The 17,508-nt window shown below is 43.0% G+C and overlaps 1 protein-coding gene across 5 annotated transcripts in view; it reads right to left on the minus strand.

The window, feature by feature from the left end:
- Window positions 1–17,508, minus strand: part of LOC101174314 (receptor-type tyrosine-protein phosphatase zeta) — a 113,926-nt gene that overhangs the window by 50,122 nt on the left and 46,296 nt on the right. For all 5 annotated transcript variants that reach the window (XM_023952148.1, XM_023952147.1, XM_023952146.1 and 2 more), the window contains exon 3: window positions 4,237–4,416. In XM_023952148.1, coding sequence (XP_023807916.1) covers window positions 4,237–4,416 — 180 coding nt within the window. The remainder of the gene's footprint in view (window positions 1–4,236; window positions 4,417–17,508) is intronic.

The following is a 17,508-nucleotide window of genomic DNA, read 5'->3' on the forward strand; positions in this document are numbered from 1 at the left end:
TTGTTGTGTAGCGTGTTGTGTTTGCTGTGTGTGTTTTGAGAAGAGTCTTCACTATGACCTCAAATTTAGCTTTTGACACATCGTCCATTGTGATGACTGACTGGCATCACGATGGAGAGACCCCATCGTGATGCCACGCCCCCGCCACGCTGCGAGTCGACACCAACAGCCGCCGTTACATGTGCAAAATATCTTGATCGCATCAATGGTCAGATTAGAATTCAACCGTGTTCATGGGCCCAGAAAAACTTTTTCAGATTATAACAAACGTTCACATGGGTCACACTTTCAGTCGGAATAATTCATTTGCACATGCGCAGTAGTGTTCCGCCGCGCGGCTACATACATAGATATCTGGCAGCTCCGTAATATACGAGATGATCTTCTAAACGGGCTTTTATTAATACTACGGTTATTATGAAGCGCTCATCATTTTATTTTTAATCCGTGTGGTCAGTGCTTTTTCTGTTGAAGAATGGAGCCGGAAAGAAGCCAGGGTTAGCAGTATGCTAACATGCACTAACAACATTTAGCCTTTGATGAACATAAATCCATGCAGGAAATGCTGCAATCTGCACGTAAATATGTGACTCGGCCCCCCTCACGGGCCAAACAGGAAGGACCCGCTGGCTCCAAGAAGCCAACATCTCATAGACGTCTGTAGAGAAGTAAACAGCTATTACTCATTCTGTTGGTCAGAATAAGCGTTCTCTCTTCTGATACATTTTTATTAACATGTTCTTGATAATCCATGATAGTTTTTCTGTTGGAGCCAGAAGCACTGTGTTTTCCGGACCATAAGGCACACTTAAAGCCTTCTTTGTGCCCTGTATCTGTTGTGGCCTGCAGTGCAGAAAATATGGTCAGTCATTTTTTGCGTGTGACGTCACAGTGACAGGTCCAGTTTTCACATACGGTCAATGCTTTGGAGTCTGTTTGTCTTATATTTATTGCTGCTTCAACCCCATCAAAGCTGTGTTTAAGTGCCTCTTAAAGAACTCTACTTCCCTCATATGTGACTCCAGAAGCTCCATCCCTCCTGCTCACATTTTACATTAGAGCACTGCTGGAGACTCTGGCTGCTGACTTCCAGTAAAGGGGAGAGTTTCAGAGTTTAAAAAAAAAAATTCTTTGTCCTAATGTTCGTTCTGGCTGTTTAAAAATGTACGCAACAGCTCTCAGTTTTTACACTCATAGTCCAGCATCTTTGCTTATGGTGTTAGCGTCCCGCTAAACAGTGTTTGTGTAATAGTCCACTCCACTGCTTACATCATTGGTTTAATGAGGTTGAAAGTTATTTTTTAGTTTTAGTAAAAAAAAAAGGCAAAATACATTCTAGGGTTGGACGATGTCCCTTAAATTGGCAGTTGACGATGTTTGCAGTAAAACATCGGGATGGACGATGATATCGTCGGGAAGGGGTGGGATCTTTAAATTTACGTTATTATATAATTATTATTCGTTATTTTACTTTATTACTTTATTTATTTTATTTCCCAACTAATGACTCATCCGCGATGATCTATTATAAACTGAGGGAAGTGACTTTAACAAAAAAGAAATAACAAACAAAATAGAAAAGAAATAGACCCCTCCTGCACTTGATTTAGGGTTGTGCCGATGGACGATATCATCGTCCATCGTGATGGGTGACTGACATCCCGATGGAGAGACCACCATCGTGATGCCACGCCCCCGCCACGTTGCGCGTCGACATCATAAGCCGCGGTTACATGTACAAAATATCTTGATGGGATCAATGGTCGGATTAGAATCCAACCGTGTACATGGGCCCAGAAAAATGTTTTCAGAATATAAAAACGTTCACTAAGGTCACAATTTCGGTCGGAATAAATCATTCGCACACGCGCAGTTTGAAAACCGGAAGGGGATACAACTTCCGCCGTGGCTTTTTTTCCAAACTTTATTGAAGGTAACAAATCAATACAAAACGATAACAGCGGCGAGCAGCTATATACATTGACATGTCAGCTCGGTAAAATACGAGACGATCTTTTAAACGTGCTTTTAATAATGTTACGGTTATTATGAAACACCTATTTGCTCATCATTTGAATTTTAATCCGTGTGGTCAGTGCTTTTTCTGAACGTAGCCAGGATTAGCAGTATGCTAACACGGGCTAACAACATTAGCTTTGGGTGGCGCTGCATCCTGTGAATAACATCAGCCTTTATTTAGTCGGGACACGACTGGAAACACAAATCCACGTGATTGATTGAATGTTTTCTAAGGACTGAGCGACATTTCTGCTTTGATGCTCAAACCTCTGTCTGCTGACGATCCGAACTGTGCTCACACACACACTTTTAGACCCGGTTCTGAGTTCGGTAGCTCGTACCCCTAGAGCTGCGGGACGGATCGCAGTCTTAAATCTCCCACACATACCGCTCATGTACCCCCCCCCCCCTTCCCATCAAACATAAAGCTGTAAATCCGCCCTCCGCCGGTCCACTTCGCTAGTTAAGTGCGGGAGCGGACCACTTCTTTTCTATTTTGCTTGTTACTTTTTCTGTTAAAGTCACTTCCCTCAGTTTATACTGGATCATCGCGGATTAACCATTAGTTGGGAAATAAAATGAAAAAAGCAAAATAACGAATAGCAGTTATATAAGAACGAAAAATGTAAAAATCCCCCCCCCCCCCCCCCCCGACGATGTCATCGTCCATCCCGATGGTTGACAGCAAACATCGTCAACGGCCAAATTAGGGGACATCGCCCAACCCTAACTTGATTAGTCAAGTGGACCGGTGGACCGAGCGACCGAGTCTCTGAGCAGAGCAGCCGGACTTACAGCTTTGTGTTTGAGGGTAAGGGAGGATGCTTTGTTATGTGTGCGCTATGTTACGGAGACTTCAGACTCCGATCCGTCCCGCAGCTCTAGGTGAACGAGCTACCGAACTCAGGAGAACCGGGTCTCCCGGTAAAAGTGTGTCTCCGGGCAGAGCTCGGACCGTCAGCTCACACAGCGGCTTTGGGGCGGTGTGTGAGCTTTTCAAAGCAGAAATGTCGCTAAGTCCTTAGACTTAGGGCGGCCATGATATTCAGAGGATTGCCCTGACAGGCCATGTGCCAAATTGTCCTTGGGCAAGACACTGAACCCCACCTTGCATCTGGAGGTTATAGGTTGGTGCCAGTGTTCTTCAGTGTGTGAATGTATGCGTGTGGGTGAATGGGACTGTGACAGGGAAGAAAAGCGCTATATAAGTATTCGCCATTTACCATTAATTCACTAACTAGTACCTGGAAAAAACTTGAAATGGATCCACTGAACCACCAACACATCAAGTTCTGCACAACTCAACGTTCTTACAAAGAAAGTGTATTAAATCAGAACTCTAAGAATTACTTTTACTTATTTGCTTTAAGGTTCTTTTTTATATTAAATAAAGTCCTACTTTTGTAATCTGTTTGTATTTTTTTGGTTCCTCTTAAATTCCAGGAACGATGGCATAGTGACACAAAGCAGGAGCCCAGGCTGAACTGAAGAGATGGTGAGAAGCTGTATCTCGGAGAGCTTTTTGACGCATTTAAAAGTCCAGACATCCTTCACCATCTCTTCACATCATGGCTCTCTAGTCCCTTATAACGTACTGCTTTTTTTGTAGCCTCTCTGAATCTCATCGCCGCCTCCCAGCATTGATCCTGTCTCCTTCACAACACCATGTTTGTGGGCTGCTCTCCCTCTGGATGCTTGTCTCTCAATTACACAGTCTCCGTCTCCTCTTCTTTCTTCATCCGACTCACTCCCCTTTAAATCCCAGTTGCCGCTCGCCATCATTAACCTCTGGGCTGTGGAGGGTGTTTTTTCTCTCCCACATTTGAAAAGTTAAGCTTCTTTCCACAGTCAGGGATTAAAATATTGTTGCTTTACATCACCAGGATGTCAGCATCATCCCTACAGATGTGCCACAGGCAGCGCCTGCTTCCGGAGGAGCTTTAGTCAGGCCATGAAGTAAAAATAGTTAAGAGTTAACCCTTTGACTGCCAGCTCAACCAAATAATCATGAAATCATATTTTTTTAATATTTATTGTGCGTATTACTCAACCAAGGAAATACGATGTCGAAAAGAAAAAGCTTTTGGTGTTGGAATTTTGTGTAGAAGATAAAAAGGGGTCACATCTTGTGAGAGAAAAATGTTTTATTTTTAAATGAAAATAATAATAATAATAATAAGAAGAAGATCATACCGTGATGTATGATCATGAACATACCGGTTTTCCCATTGTTGTGAATGGTGGTGGAGTCTGTTGTTGGTTTGTGCCAGCCCTCTAGCTGTAGGTTCTGGAACTGCAGCGAGACTTGAGTGAAGATCTCCTCGATATCCACAGGAGACTGTTTGGCAGCGTTGCAGGATGGAAACTTCTTACCCCAGTTCTTCTGGTTCAGACTGCCTGTATACAGAAGGACAGTTCCAAAGCTACTATAGAAAACTAAAATGTGAAAAAAATCATACTTTTCTCCAACACTGGTAAAAGAGAAAAGGGACCGCTTAAATAATAATACAAGAGTTTAATGGGTTTATTTTAGGTATTGCTCTTTGATTCAAGACTAAGATCCATGACAGAAGGACCCAAACGAAACAAGCATCACCGTAGAGATCTTAGGTTTTAGTCACAAAACTGCCCTTACAGGTGGACACGGCTGTCTGCAGGCCAATAATAGACTAAAACCTGTGCGTGGCATGAAGGTGGTCCGGTCCGCACAAAAAAGCAAAGTTGCAGACCACTCTGTGAGCCCGTAGAGCAAAAAGGGTCATGCATATTTTTTCTATGGGCATTGCTGCGGGCGAATGCTTGTAGTGAACAATAAAACAACTCGTCAGCGGGAAGGAGGTAAGAGACGCAGAATGCGCTAACCTTGTGTGCAGCTTGACTGTCAGAAATGAGGAAGTTAGACAATCAAAGCGTAGTGCTGTGGACATCCTACGGACACTTGCGCATCACCTGCCCACCCTGTATGGTCAGCATTCATTCTGTCAACGGGAGTCCAGTACCGGCAACCCCCATTAAAGTGCATATGGCTACCAGTAAGTCTAATTGAAGGGCCTATACCATGCTGTTCTTATCTCTTTTAGGTAAACTATATATATTGTATTGTAAACTATATACAATATAATATGTTACCTATGGCACACATAAGAATTCTTTTTTATTAAATATTAGTTATTTTCCTGAGTTCTTTCCCTACCCAGAAGAGAGACGACTCGATCTCTGAGGCCCCGCCTTTTGCTCCTTACGGCTGTCGCCCATTTCATGACGCCAACCTAGAGCCAGGCTTAGCAGCATGTCAGCGTTTCGCCCACGAAAACAAACAACATTCGAAATTTTGCCAGGATGGATGTGCATATTGTACAGGAAGTCCAGAGCCAGAGGTTCAAATCCCCCCACGCCCCACCTCCATTTTAGTTGGAAAATGCTACCGGCGACCTTTGGAGTTACAGGTTTTTACAGCTTGAAGCGTTAAAACTTTGACATCATAACTCCTTATGCGATCAACGTTCATCAGCGAATTGGCAGAGAAAAGCGGTTTTGCAGTAAGGAACAATTTAAAGCCTCTTTACTCTGCAACAGAATCCGCTGATTTACTTGATCCCATAAAGGGTTGAAAAGCTACAGTGGTGAAGGAATAAACAGTTTTACACGTCTGAACACTTTTGTTTCTATCCTTTTTGAAAGGAATAAAACAATGACGTATTAAGCTCGCGTTGCACACTGAACCGGTATTTCAAATGAAAACGTTTTAATAAAAGGTACCACATTTCGGACAACTCGTAGCATTTCTGTTTCTGGCTAATGATGGCTCGTCGCTATCTTGTCTGCAACCAGGTCCCTCTCGAAAAATGGGCAAACCTGTACAGGGCACACGGTGGCCTGTGGGACATTTTGGGATTGTACACCGCTTGTGGAGTGAAAATGTTTGTACACATTTTTATCTATGAGCTGCAGTCTGAAGGTTGTAGCCAACACTTATATAACGCGTAGGGTTACGTAAAAATAAAGTAGGTGAGGCACATCGTAAGGATTTTTCCTCTTTTTTTAAAGATCCCACTGAACTCTGCGCACTGCCATTAGAGCTGTTCAAGTAATAAGTGTCTTCCTTATGCCCCTGTTGCACGCTCCTTTCACGGCCTGACCGCTACAACTTAAGGGTCTCTTCAGACCCTTTGTTCCGGATGGAGTCCTGAACTTTGCGTTCTATCTGTAGTCAGACTGGCATCAAACAAACCATTCGGTTACGGACCAAAGCTTGTAAAAAAAAACACATGACTTAAGATCTCTTCAGTCATTGGACAGAAACTACAGGTCAAAACAACAGGAGAAAGACGGACGTGCTTCCCTTTACAATCCTTCGGGACAGTTATCTTTTCATTCATTCATTCATTTTCTGTACCGCTTTGTCCCTTTCGGGGTCATGGGGCTGCCGGAGCCTATCCCGGCTACTTGGGCGTAGGCAGGGGATGCTCTGGACAGGTTGCCAGTCTGTCGCAGGGTGACAGTTATCTTATAAAAACTAGATATGTCGATTATCAGTTTTGAACATGGGGAACTAGGGTTGTGCCGATGGACGATATCATCGTCCATGGTGATGGGTGACTGACATCCCGATGGAGAGACCACCATCGTGATGCCACGCCCCCGCCACGTTGCGCGTCGACACCATAAGCCGCGGTTACATGTGCAAAATATCTTGAGGGGATAAAGGGTCGGATTAGAATCCTGGGCCCAAAAAAAAGTTTTCAGAATATAAAAACGTTCACTAAGGTCACACTTGCCGTCGGAACAAATCATTCGCACATGCGCAGTAGGGTTTGAAATCCGGAAGGATATAAATTCCGCCGAGCGTCTTTTTTTTCCCAAACTTTATTGAATGTAACAATTCAATACAAAACAATGTTAAACAGCGCCGAGCGGCTATTTACATTGACATGTCAGCTCGGTAAAACACAAGACGATCTTATAAACGTGCTTTTATTAATGTTACGGTTATTATGAAACACCTGTTTGCTCATCATTTGAATTTTAATCCGTGTGGTCAGTGCTTTTTCTGAACGTAGCCAGGATTAGCAGTATGCTAACTCGGGCTAACAACATTAGCTTTGGGTGGTGCTGCTTGCTGGCTGCACGTAAACATGTAAGAATAACATCAGCCTTTATTTAGTCGGGACACGACTGGAAACACAAATCCGCTTGATTGTTTGAATGTTTTCTAAGGACTGAGCGACATTTCTGCTTTGAAGCTCAAACCGCTGTGTGTGTGCTGACGATCCGAGCTGTGCTCAGACACACACTTTTAGACCCGGTTCTGAGTTCGGTTGCTTTTACCCCTAGAGCTGCGGGACGGATCGCAGTCTTAAATCTCACACACATAGCGCTAATGTAACAAAGCACCCCCCCCCCCTTTCCCCTCAAACACAAAGCTGTAAGTCCGCGCTTCGCCCGTCCACTTCACTAGTGTAGTGCGGGAGCGGACTACTTCTTTTCTATTTTGTTTGTTACTTTTTTTGTTAAAGTCACTTCCCTCAGTTTATACTGGATCATCGCGGATTAGTCATTAGTTGGGAAATGAAATGAAAAAAGCAAAAAAACGAATAGCAGTTATATAAGAACGAAAAATGTAAAAATACCCCCCCCCCCCCCCCCGACGATGTCATCGTCCATCCCGATGGTTGACAGCAAACATCGTCAACGGCCAATTTAGGGGACATCGCCCAACCCTATGGGGAACAACATTTTTTACTGGTAACTTTGGCACGGCAGAGGTCCATTGCAAGGCGGTTACTGAAAAGACAGGGCTCCAGACTGCGAGCAATTGGTCGCATTTTGCGACCAAAATTTGAGAGTGTGCGACTGAATTTTACATCCAGTCGCACATGTGCGACCAGTAAATTTGCCTCCCCCACCCTCCGTATTTTTAATACATCAAACGTGGAAGGGGCACGTCAATGATCAATGAAATAATCTATGAGACGCGAGCCCACACGCACGCAGGCAGACACACACACTCGTGCACATACTCATGAAACGCGAGCACACACTCGCGTGATGCCTGTGTGTGAGGCGGCGAATGCGTGTGAGAAGAATAGGGAAAGCCACTGTGAGTGGCTAAAATGCGTGAAGGGGGAGGGGCCTAGAGATAGTCGCGCGCGCGTAAACATCTGTGGGAAGGAAATAGAGACAAATAACACAACCTGATATGTGCGTCTGAGCTATGAGCAAGCGAACTATTGATTTGTTCTTCCGACCTGCGGCTAGTGTACCAGGGCCAGAGTCTACAGCAGGGGTCTCAAACTCGCGGCCTCCAAGATGATATTTTGCGGCCCCCGCCTTAATATGAAAAAGTTCAATTTTAATGCGGCCCGCCAGTTTGTATGAAAGACACTTTTTCATTGTCGTGCGCGGAGCTGACCAACCAATCACAGTGGGGCATATGACTCTTGGGGGGCGTGACAATGACAGGGTTTGAAAGCAGGAAACCTGACCGCCCCCTCCCTCCCCGGACCACATTAAGGAATTCCTTACTTTCCTTTAGAACGTATTTATTCGCTCGTAATTTTCTAAATACATGCAGTCCGTGCTGAACTTTTCTCTGGGTCGCACAGACCCGGAGGAAGGTTTAGGGTTTTGGTCAAGCGCGCGGCGGCGTGTCACCCCCGACCACAAACGGTTTACGCACGGCTGTTAGGGCAGCTCACCGCTCGTGTCGGCTGAGGAGAATAAATGTCCCACACCTACATGCGTGACAGCTAACGGGGCTTACGGACAGCTAACGGAGCAGTCTTAGACACACTGAAAACACGTGTGGAACATGCAACGATAGACGTGTTTAAGATGATCCAGCGCCGCGCCTGGATCGTTGGGGAGACCAGGGGGGGGGGGGGTTAATGAAGGAGAACGGGAAATTGGAGTTGTCCTTAACATCCAATTTAGTTTTCATTTTCCTCTCTCCCTCAGTATGATCTGTGTTATTATATATTTTATGATTATTTTAATGTTTTGTGATGTATGTAGCCTTTTTTAATGAATTGGTATTTTAAATTATATTGATTGATCACTGAACTACAAAAACCATCAGGACACATGTCCCATAATGCATTGTTTTGTAGTCTGTAGGGCAGCTTTCAGTCAGTGCAGTCCTAAATTTCCAGCTGCGTTCGCTCAGGTTGGGGCCTTGCTCCCACCCCTTTCTCTGATATTTTTGTTTTGATTGACAGGAGATGTTGGAGCAAAAACAAAAATATAGGTCTCACACCAGGTGATATGTGCAGCGTTGCGTCCATCTGGGTGACCTCAAACACGCTTATTACACATCTTGGCTGCACTTATTTGGTGTCACCAACATACATTTCCATCTGTTTTCTTTACTTATTTGTACTGTCATGACAGCGATGCTTTTGTCAGTTTACCTTGTTGTTGCATTTTCAAAAGTGCAGATTAAAATGTGACACTGAATTTGAAACAGCACATTGTAATTTCTGCATCTATTATTAAAGTATTTATTAGTAATACAGTGGAAATTAGTAGATTTGGTTAGAATGTTGATTTACGGTATGCGCCCCTAAATTTTCTGGTTGTGCCCCTAAAATTTTCAGTTTGGGGCCACAGTGCTCCTAGTGAAAAAAGTTAGTCTGGAGCCCTGAAAGAGAATGTGTGCTTTAACTCCGACTATGCTGGCAACTGTGATGAGGAAATGTTGAGTATGAAGGTACACTGATAAGTGTTTATGACATATAGATTGTCAGGAAAACAGTGAGCAGCAATGTGTGTCACGTTAAACGTTGTTGTAATGATCCTGCATTCATCCAACTCAACTCAACTCAACTCAATTTTATTTATATAGCACTTTCATACAACAGTAGTTGAGACAAAGTGCTGAACACAACAGTAACGTCTCTAATGGCTCTTTGAAACACATTTCAATGAGTTGTGTCATTGTTGTGGTGTTATGGGATTCTTTTAAGAGAACTCCACTTTCTTTTAGGGTGACGTCTGTCAGGTGGGGAGGGCTGGGGAGCATGAAGGACCCAGAATGCAGAGACAGGAGGTACACGGTTCCAGGGCAAGGGATTTAATCAACTAACAAAAAGCGCTGCAGAGCAGGAACACAAAACTAAAACTCACTGTGGGCATAAACATGGAAGCATGGCAGAAGACAGTCAAGGAAGAGCCATTAGAGACGTTACATGAGAGACATTAATGGACCAGCACAAGAGGAAGGCAGAGACAAGACTTGTATACAGACAGGACTGACAAGACACAGGTGAACATGATCAGGGCAGATTGGGACCAAGGAAGTAAAACTCAAGAACAAAACAGAAAATCTTTTCAAAATAAAACAGGAAACAGGACTCAAACATGACAGAGCAAGATAGAACGCAAAAACCAATACAAAGAAACCCAAACCATGACAACGTCACAGCAGCAACAGGCACGTGCCGCTCAACGAGACAAAAAAGCATGAAAAACGTTTTCAGCTGTGTTAAAATAAACAATCTAACAGTTTGATCCTAACACAACAATGGTTGCTTTATGTTTGTCTGCAGCTCATCTATTCTGTCATGCCTACTCTGTTCCTACTCGAGCTCAGTCCGATTGGCAACGAACCAAGACCACCTCGAAAGATGGGTCTGAGAGCGGTTCCTGGTCCCGGATCAGGGTCCTCTTGGGTGCATTCAGACTGAAAATTTGTTGCGTTTATTTATTTTTTCAAACTTTATTTGTTTTATGCAGAAATTGTACAAAATCTCCATCAAATCACAAATACCAGCTGAAATAAAGGTACTTTTGCACAATCTTTTTGTTCTTATTAAATAATCTATCTATCTATATACCCAGGCTATGTCCCACCAAGGTGGGGTAGCCTAGACAGGGCTGAAAAAAAAAGAAAAAAAACTGCACCAACCCTCTCTATTAAAGCTTTAGAAAATATAATAGGTTCAAATCAATCAAAGCTTCTGGTCAGAAATTTGTCCAAACACCTTTAAACTGACAAAAGCCCAAATTTGCAGCTAATCCATTTCGAAACTCTACACAGAATTTACTACACTGGACAGAGGATGTTCAAGATGGGTCTCAGTAACTCAGACATTTGTGAGCACTATGACAGTAATCTACCCGACAGTCACATGCATACAGTATGGTTCTGCACACCTATCCAGGCTCTCTGGCAGCAGGTATGTGCCGATCTATCGGTCTGGTTTAATGTTTCAATCACGGCTTCACCGTCACTTTGTGTGCTTGGTGACATGAGTGCCATCGATATAAAAGGAGGATTAGTAGTTTTATAATTCTCTGTGTTGCTAAAAAAAAAACAATTTTAATAAACTGGAAAAACAACAGGTGTGGGGGACTAGGTTGGGTGGGGGTCTGGCCTGGCTCGGGGGGCGGTCTTTTTGCCTGCGCTTGATTCACCGCCGGGGTCAGTCCTCCAGCTGTTCCTGACCCTCTTCCTCATATAACCATTTATTAGGGTGAGGGTGGTGGGGGTCGGCCTGCGATGCACCTTTGGGGGAGGAGCTACTTGGCAGTGGCCCCCCTCCCTTGGTTGCCGTATGGAACGTGCTCCCTCTCTCGGTTTTAATTGCACTTTAGACATCTACAGTAGGACCCTTGGTAGGGGGGGTGCTTGGACATCACTGCCAGCAAGCAGAAGATGTCCTCTCAGTGCCCTCCCCGCCAATTTTAACCACACCCTTTAGTACACACACATCACAAAATACACACTCCAACACACACACCCATACACACACACGCTAACTAACACACATACATAACAAAAGGAAGAGGGACTTCTGATCCTCTGTCAGACTAGAGGGTTCTCTCCCTCTTTTTACATTCCATCATCCACCCCAGAAGAACAGAAACACTCACTCGAGCACAGGTGGCAACTCACCTTCGCACAAACAATTAGCGTGACTGAACGAAATGTTTCACATGTGTTAGTCTGAATGCATAAGTATGCATGACTGAATGTTAGTGGTAGTATGTCCATGTGGACTTGTTTGTGTGTGAACACTTTTGGAGCCAACAGGTGTCTTAGTAATGTTTGAGTGTGTGTGGACAGGCCCCACCCTTTTTAGATTTTTAATGCATCTTAACATGTCCGTTGTGATTATAAAGCTCCAGCAACTTGTTGCTTTCTGACGCTTCATGATCTAATCCTCGCTACTATAATCACCCCTCTACCCCCCCCCGCCCTTATCTGTCATCCCTCTCTCTTCTTTCCTCCTTTTCTTTTCTGTCCGATCCAACAAAAAATATTTAGAAATATAATTAATATGTATAAAGTTTAGCTGAAATTACAAAAGGGGTTTATTCAAATATACATCTGGTGTATCATAAGATATATAACCCCTGTTGTAAAAGTAAAATATGTCCAACACAAAAGTGTGGAGTAAGGGAACCGTACGACAGCATCACCTGTAAATCATCATGTAACTTATTAATTAGGAATTTTTCACTATACATTTACCAAATGCACAACAGTGTCATGTTCCGTTTTTATGATGTCCCTTAAGGTGGCTGTCCAAGCCTCAAGGGGACCTCAAGATGCTGCCTTTCCTCTCTACAAACCTCTACCATCCTGGACAATTCAAAAACCTGCACCAACCGTACACCTTAACCTGCATCAACTAATGGGGAAGGAATGACCTGAACTTTTAGTATCGCGTCAAACAAACCAGATTCCACTTTTCATGTTATACTGAAAAATATCCACATTGGTCAAAGAGCAAAGGGGCAGATGAGTTATGCACACAAAGAAGTCTTTTAGGGTGAGTGAAATATATAATCTCCAAAATGATCTCTAGAAAGTTGACTCACAATCTTGCATAGCAAGATGGGCGGTGTTTTGATAAAATGATGTGGGTGTACGTTTTGACATGTGACACACGCCCCTGATGTTTGTGTCTCTTTCACCGCCTGCCAATCAACAACGTTTCTTTATAACTCCATTTCTACACTTCGATGAAGGTTCTCATTTGACATCGTCTTGCAGTTGAGTTATGGAATCTGGACTTAAACTCCTTTTTTGAAGATCCATGTATACATCCATGTATACATGTTTAACCCTTGTGCTATCTTAGATGACCCCACCCTTACATTGACGTGTTCTCCCTACCATGACAAAGGTGGATAGAGGTGGAAAGATTTCATGTAATCCATGGACACCAGTGAAGATCATAAATCATTGAAGAAAAAAGGTTCAGAGCACTGTCTAGTGGGTCTAGATGACCCAACTCCCGATGTTAAAGTGCCTAGGATAGCACAAGGGTTACTGCTACATTCACACTCGGCTTGACAACGTGTGTTCAGGCGGTCACTTCGAATGTAAAGGCAAGCGTACAAATATGTGCATTTCCGGCTTCGAAATTCTTAAAATTCCTTCGTTCTCTACGCAAGAATTGCATTATCTGTTTACAACCATTTTGGGGCTGTAAGTACAAAAGCCATTGTATGTGCGTTACAAGTTAAACCAGTTGACCATTGACCAATCAGGGACTCAGATTCTTCTCAGAAGACGGTAGTGCCAACCGGTTGAAAATTGAACTTGGAGGAGAAACTGATAATTGTGGTTATCAGTTAAATGATAATAAATGATACCAAGTCTTTCATATATCAGAATACAGCTGAAAAAGAAAAGGCCTGGAGCAAGACTCGCCATAATTGTACCACATACACATTTTGCACCAAGTCTGAGTACTCAAAAGTAAGTATCGGACTGAAAACCGTATGCTCTCAGTGCGTTCTTGATTATGCATCACATGGCTGGTGTGTATGCAGCATAACAGCAACTTTTACTTGAATGCAAACAATTATAAGGCTTGTAGTGCCTTTAACACAAAGTAATCGTTTTGTAGGGTCCGCAGATGTGTGGGGGTGTTTCGATGTTGCACTAATGTGAACGATGCTCCAGCCTACCCTCAAGCCCCACTCTGTTCCACGTGTAATACACACCCAAATTAAATGAAAAGTTCTGCTCACAAAAACAGTGTCGTACTGTCGAACGGTCTCTGAGGGGATCTCCTGTAAAGAGGTCCTCAAGAATACATTAAAATGAAAGCTGTTGGACAAAGCCTCATGCAGCCAGGGAGTTTCTGTGCTTTAACAAGCCAAATTCACAAATAAATAATGTAAAAGAAGCTCATGAACACCCAGACAGACACAACCTGCAGCGAGAAGAAGGTTGACAGGTAAAAAAACACTTAAAAGTAAAAGTGGCAGTTTTTTTTTTTTGCCTTACGGGCTCAGACGCCGTTCATTAGGAACGAGTGTTGTGCTAAGTGCCTGGAACTCAAAAGCTCTATATGGGACTTGATTCTTTATTTATGAGCAAATGTCAGAAGTGAAGATAAAAGTAAGGGCAGTCCGCGTACGTGGGTGTGTTGTGGTGTTAGATCTGCATCCACTGAAATGATCTGTGCTTTGAAGGAATTCAAATAAGTCACAGTTTCTACGCGCAGATCTGGAGCCAGTAATCCAAAAAGAAAAATCACAATTACGCCTTTTATGCCTTAGCTCGTGCATGAATGAACATGCTTATTATCTGCAGCTTCTAAAGTCGGCTCCTCCAGGCTTTTTTCTCAGAGACCTACATTCCTCATGTTTTGAGGGAAACTCACAGGGGAACATCCTGGAAAACAGTGAAATAATTGACGATTGTTACTATTCTGTTCTGCTGAATATCACTACAGATGGATGGAGGATGTACTGTTCAAGCAGCCATGTCTGGATACTGACGAGTCCTCCAATACAAACTCTCACTTTGCGTTTGTGCGTTACGGGTCGATGTACGCTAAAAAACAAAGACAGTAATGAGGTCGCAGCGACTGTCTCGACTGTAACCGCGCACAAAGGAGAAAACAGTTACTGACTTTACATTCTTGGTTGTTTTTGCTCGGGCAAAGCTTTGTTTTAAAGGAAAAGCATAGTTGTGTTGAATATTGTTTCCTTCAGATTTTCCTTAAACTGTATATCATTCAATGTATGTATTAAAATGAATAAAATACAAAATGGAGCAAACGGATAATGGATGTTAATCTTTATTTTTTAAGTTTTGGTCTATAACACAAGGGTCACCCAGAAGTGGTTTTTGAGACTTATTGTGAAAGCTGCTGCAAGGCTCATGCTATCACTAAACTTTTCTGTTATTTCACACCAGTAATAGGAAACTCATGAGACCTAAGGACTTAATAACCAAAAATACTCCCTTTACTGTCTAGGTTTTAATGATCTTTTTTCCGTCACTTGTGTCTAACGATGTTAATTCGCTAGAAGTGCTACTCTGACAAGGTAACTGTTGCTAACTGAAAGTTATGCGCAAAAGGAACCGGATTTAGACTTGAACTGTTTTGACACGATTAGACGACCCGTTTTGGGTGATAACATGACAGCAGAAGCTGTGAGTCAGCCTGGATGATTCTGTCATTCATACAGAATTATATGGGAGTGTTTTTCAACCTTTTTTGAGCCCCGGGACACACACAGAAAAGGAGAATCATTGTACGCTGAGATGCTGCCACTTTAGCCCAATGCATCATGGGAGATGTAGTGCAAACAGCCGCCGAACGCAAGACACACTCGCGTCTCTGATATTCATTCTTTTGTTCTCTTGTTCCACGGTCTGATACCAGATTCTGTGGAAAGCTACACCGCTAAAGACGAGCTTTAGCTGGTATTTTTGTTAGAAGTGAGAGACTTTATGAGCAGAATCTGAACAAGGAAGTGAAGACTTTAACCACTTCTGATTGGTCAGACTGATGACGTGGGATTAAACCTCCAACAATGATTGGCGGAGACAGTTAAAGGGGCGGGACTTTTCCTAATACAGCTGACGGTATGGCTAAATCATGGTACCGTCATTCTTATCAAAATGTCTTTAATTTAATCAAATAAAAACAAAGAAAAAAGTATTTTAGGATCTTTCATATTCCTAACTACTCAGTGTTTTATCAGGGCCTGTTTGGATGAACACAGAGCTGAAATCCTGGAGATGGAAAATGTTTTTAGATCAGTTAATGAGGGTAATTTCAGACAGCACACTAGTGTGCCGCGGAACACTGGTTGAAAAACACTGTTATATGGGATTAGTGTTGCTAAAATATACTTAGGATTGAAATTTCAAAATTTCAAATTAATTTTATTTATACAGCACCTTTCACGTAAAAAAAACAGCTCAAGCTGCTGTTCATAGAAAAAAACAAGAAGGCAGAAAACACCAATCCCTATTCGTGCAATAAAATAATTAAATAAGCCCCGCACAATAAAATAAACAAAAACAAACAAGTAAAAGAGAAATGACTAAAGAAAAAAGCTAAAGAAAAGAGAACCTGGTAAACAAGTGAAAATGTGAAACAAAATCATTCAAGTGCATTGTGGATATTTGCATTCTGTTTTGACCTGCGGCTACCATCGGGGGCTGCCTCGGCTGGGGCCCCCAGCTGACTTAAAACTGTTGCGGATCGGGGGAATCCAACCGTTTGCGTAGGCCCTCTGCAGGTGCTGACCATGGTGCTGATTTCTGCTCAGTGCTCTGAGCAGAAAAGTTAGTGTCAAAGTGGAGAAATTCAATGAAGTGCAGTTTCACGTGTTCTTTTCATGATTTATTCGTGCTGCTTTGTGGTTTTGTGATACAACTGTAAAAATTTCATGCAAAGAACCACAACTTTTCTCATTTTTTCCATCTGTGCAACACGGCGACTAACCGTTTCATAGTCAATTAGTGGACTATTAAAATTCTTTGAAGCTTGGTTGATTGGTATTGTCGAAGGGCTTTTTTTTTCATTTAGTTTTTTTTTGTCATTTCAGTCTTACGAACGCACATCCAGCCAGGTGAGTTCACATCTGACAAGCCCCAGACACACAGGTAGCGACAGGGAGAAGATTCTTCTTCTTTTGTGTATCGACTGTGTATTGGCGCACGTCCGCCATCTGCAATAGGAAGAGGCTCGGTGCGCAAAGTCAAAGCAGTGCAAATCCAGCAAATCCTGCTCCAGACCTCTGTTCCTATAAACAAAATTCAATTATTAATTATTAAAGTCTCCTTTGTGATCATGTTTACAGCGGTTGGTACAAAATCGGTCACCGATTGGTCACAGTGCTGCATTGCAGCGATTCAGCGTGAAAATGTTTAACCAGTCAAACTGTCAGCGCGCGATCAATGAACGCCTGATTTGTCAGTAGAGCTCCCGACCGAACTTAAAAACATGCGTAGCGACGTGCGATCACGGGCGTTCTGGACATGGAATGCTGGTCTACGCCATTGACTGTAAACTGGTAGGAGCTACTGCACACCAGAGATGGCTACAACAATTACACAGAGCATCCTTAACGTGTTTATGAAATGAATAAGGTCTCTGTCAACGGCTTAAGAGGATTTAAAGACATGATTGGGGTGCTCCACCCTGGCTACCACCTAAGTCCCTTTTGCAAACTAATGGAGGAAAATTAATGGGAGAATACTTTACTGCTCACTAATTGCACTAAAGT

Source organism: Oryzias latipes, chromosome 23 (assembly GCF_002234675.1).
Source record: "Oryzias latipes chromosome 23, ASM223467v1".
In the NCBI taxonomy this organism is placed as follows: domain Eukaryota; kingdom Metazoa; phylum Chordata; class Actinopteri; order Beloniformes; family Adrianichthyidae; genus Oryzias; species Oryzias latipes.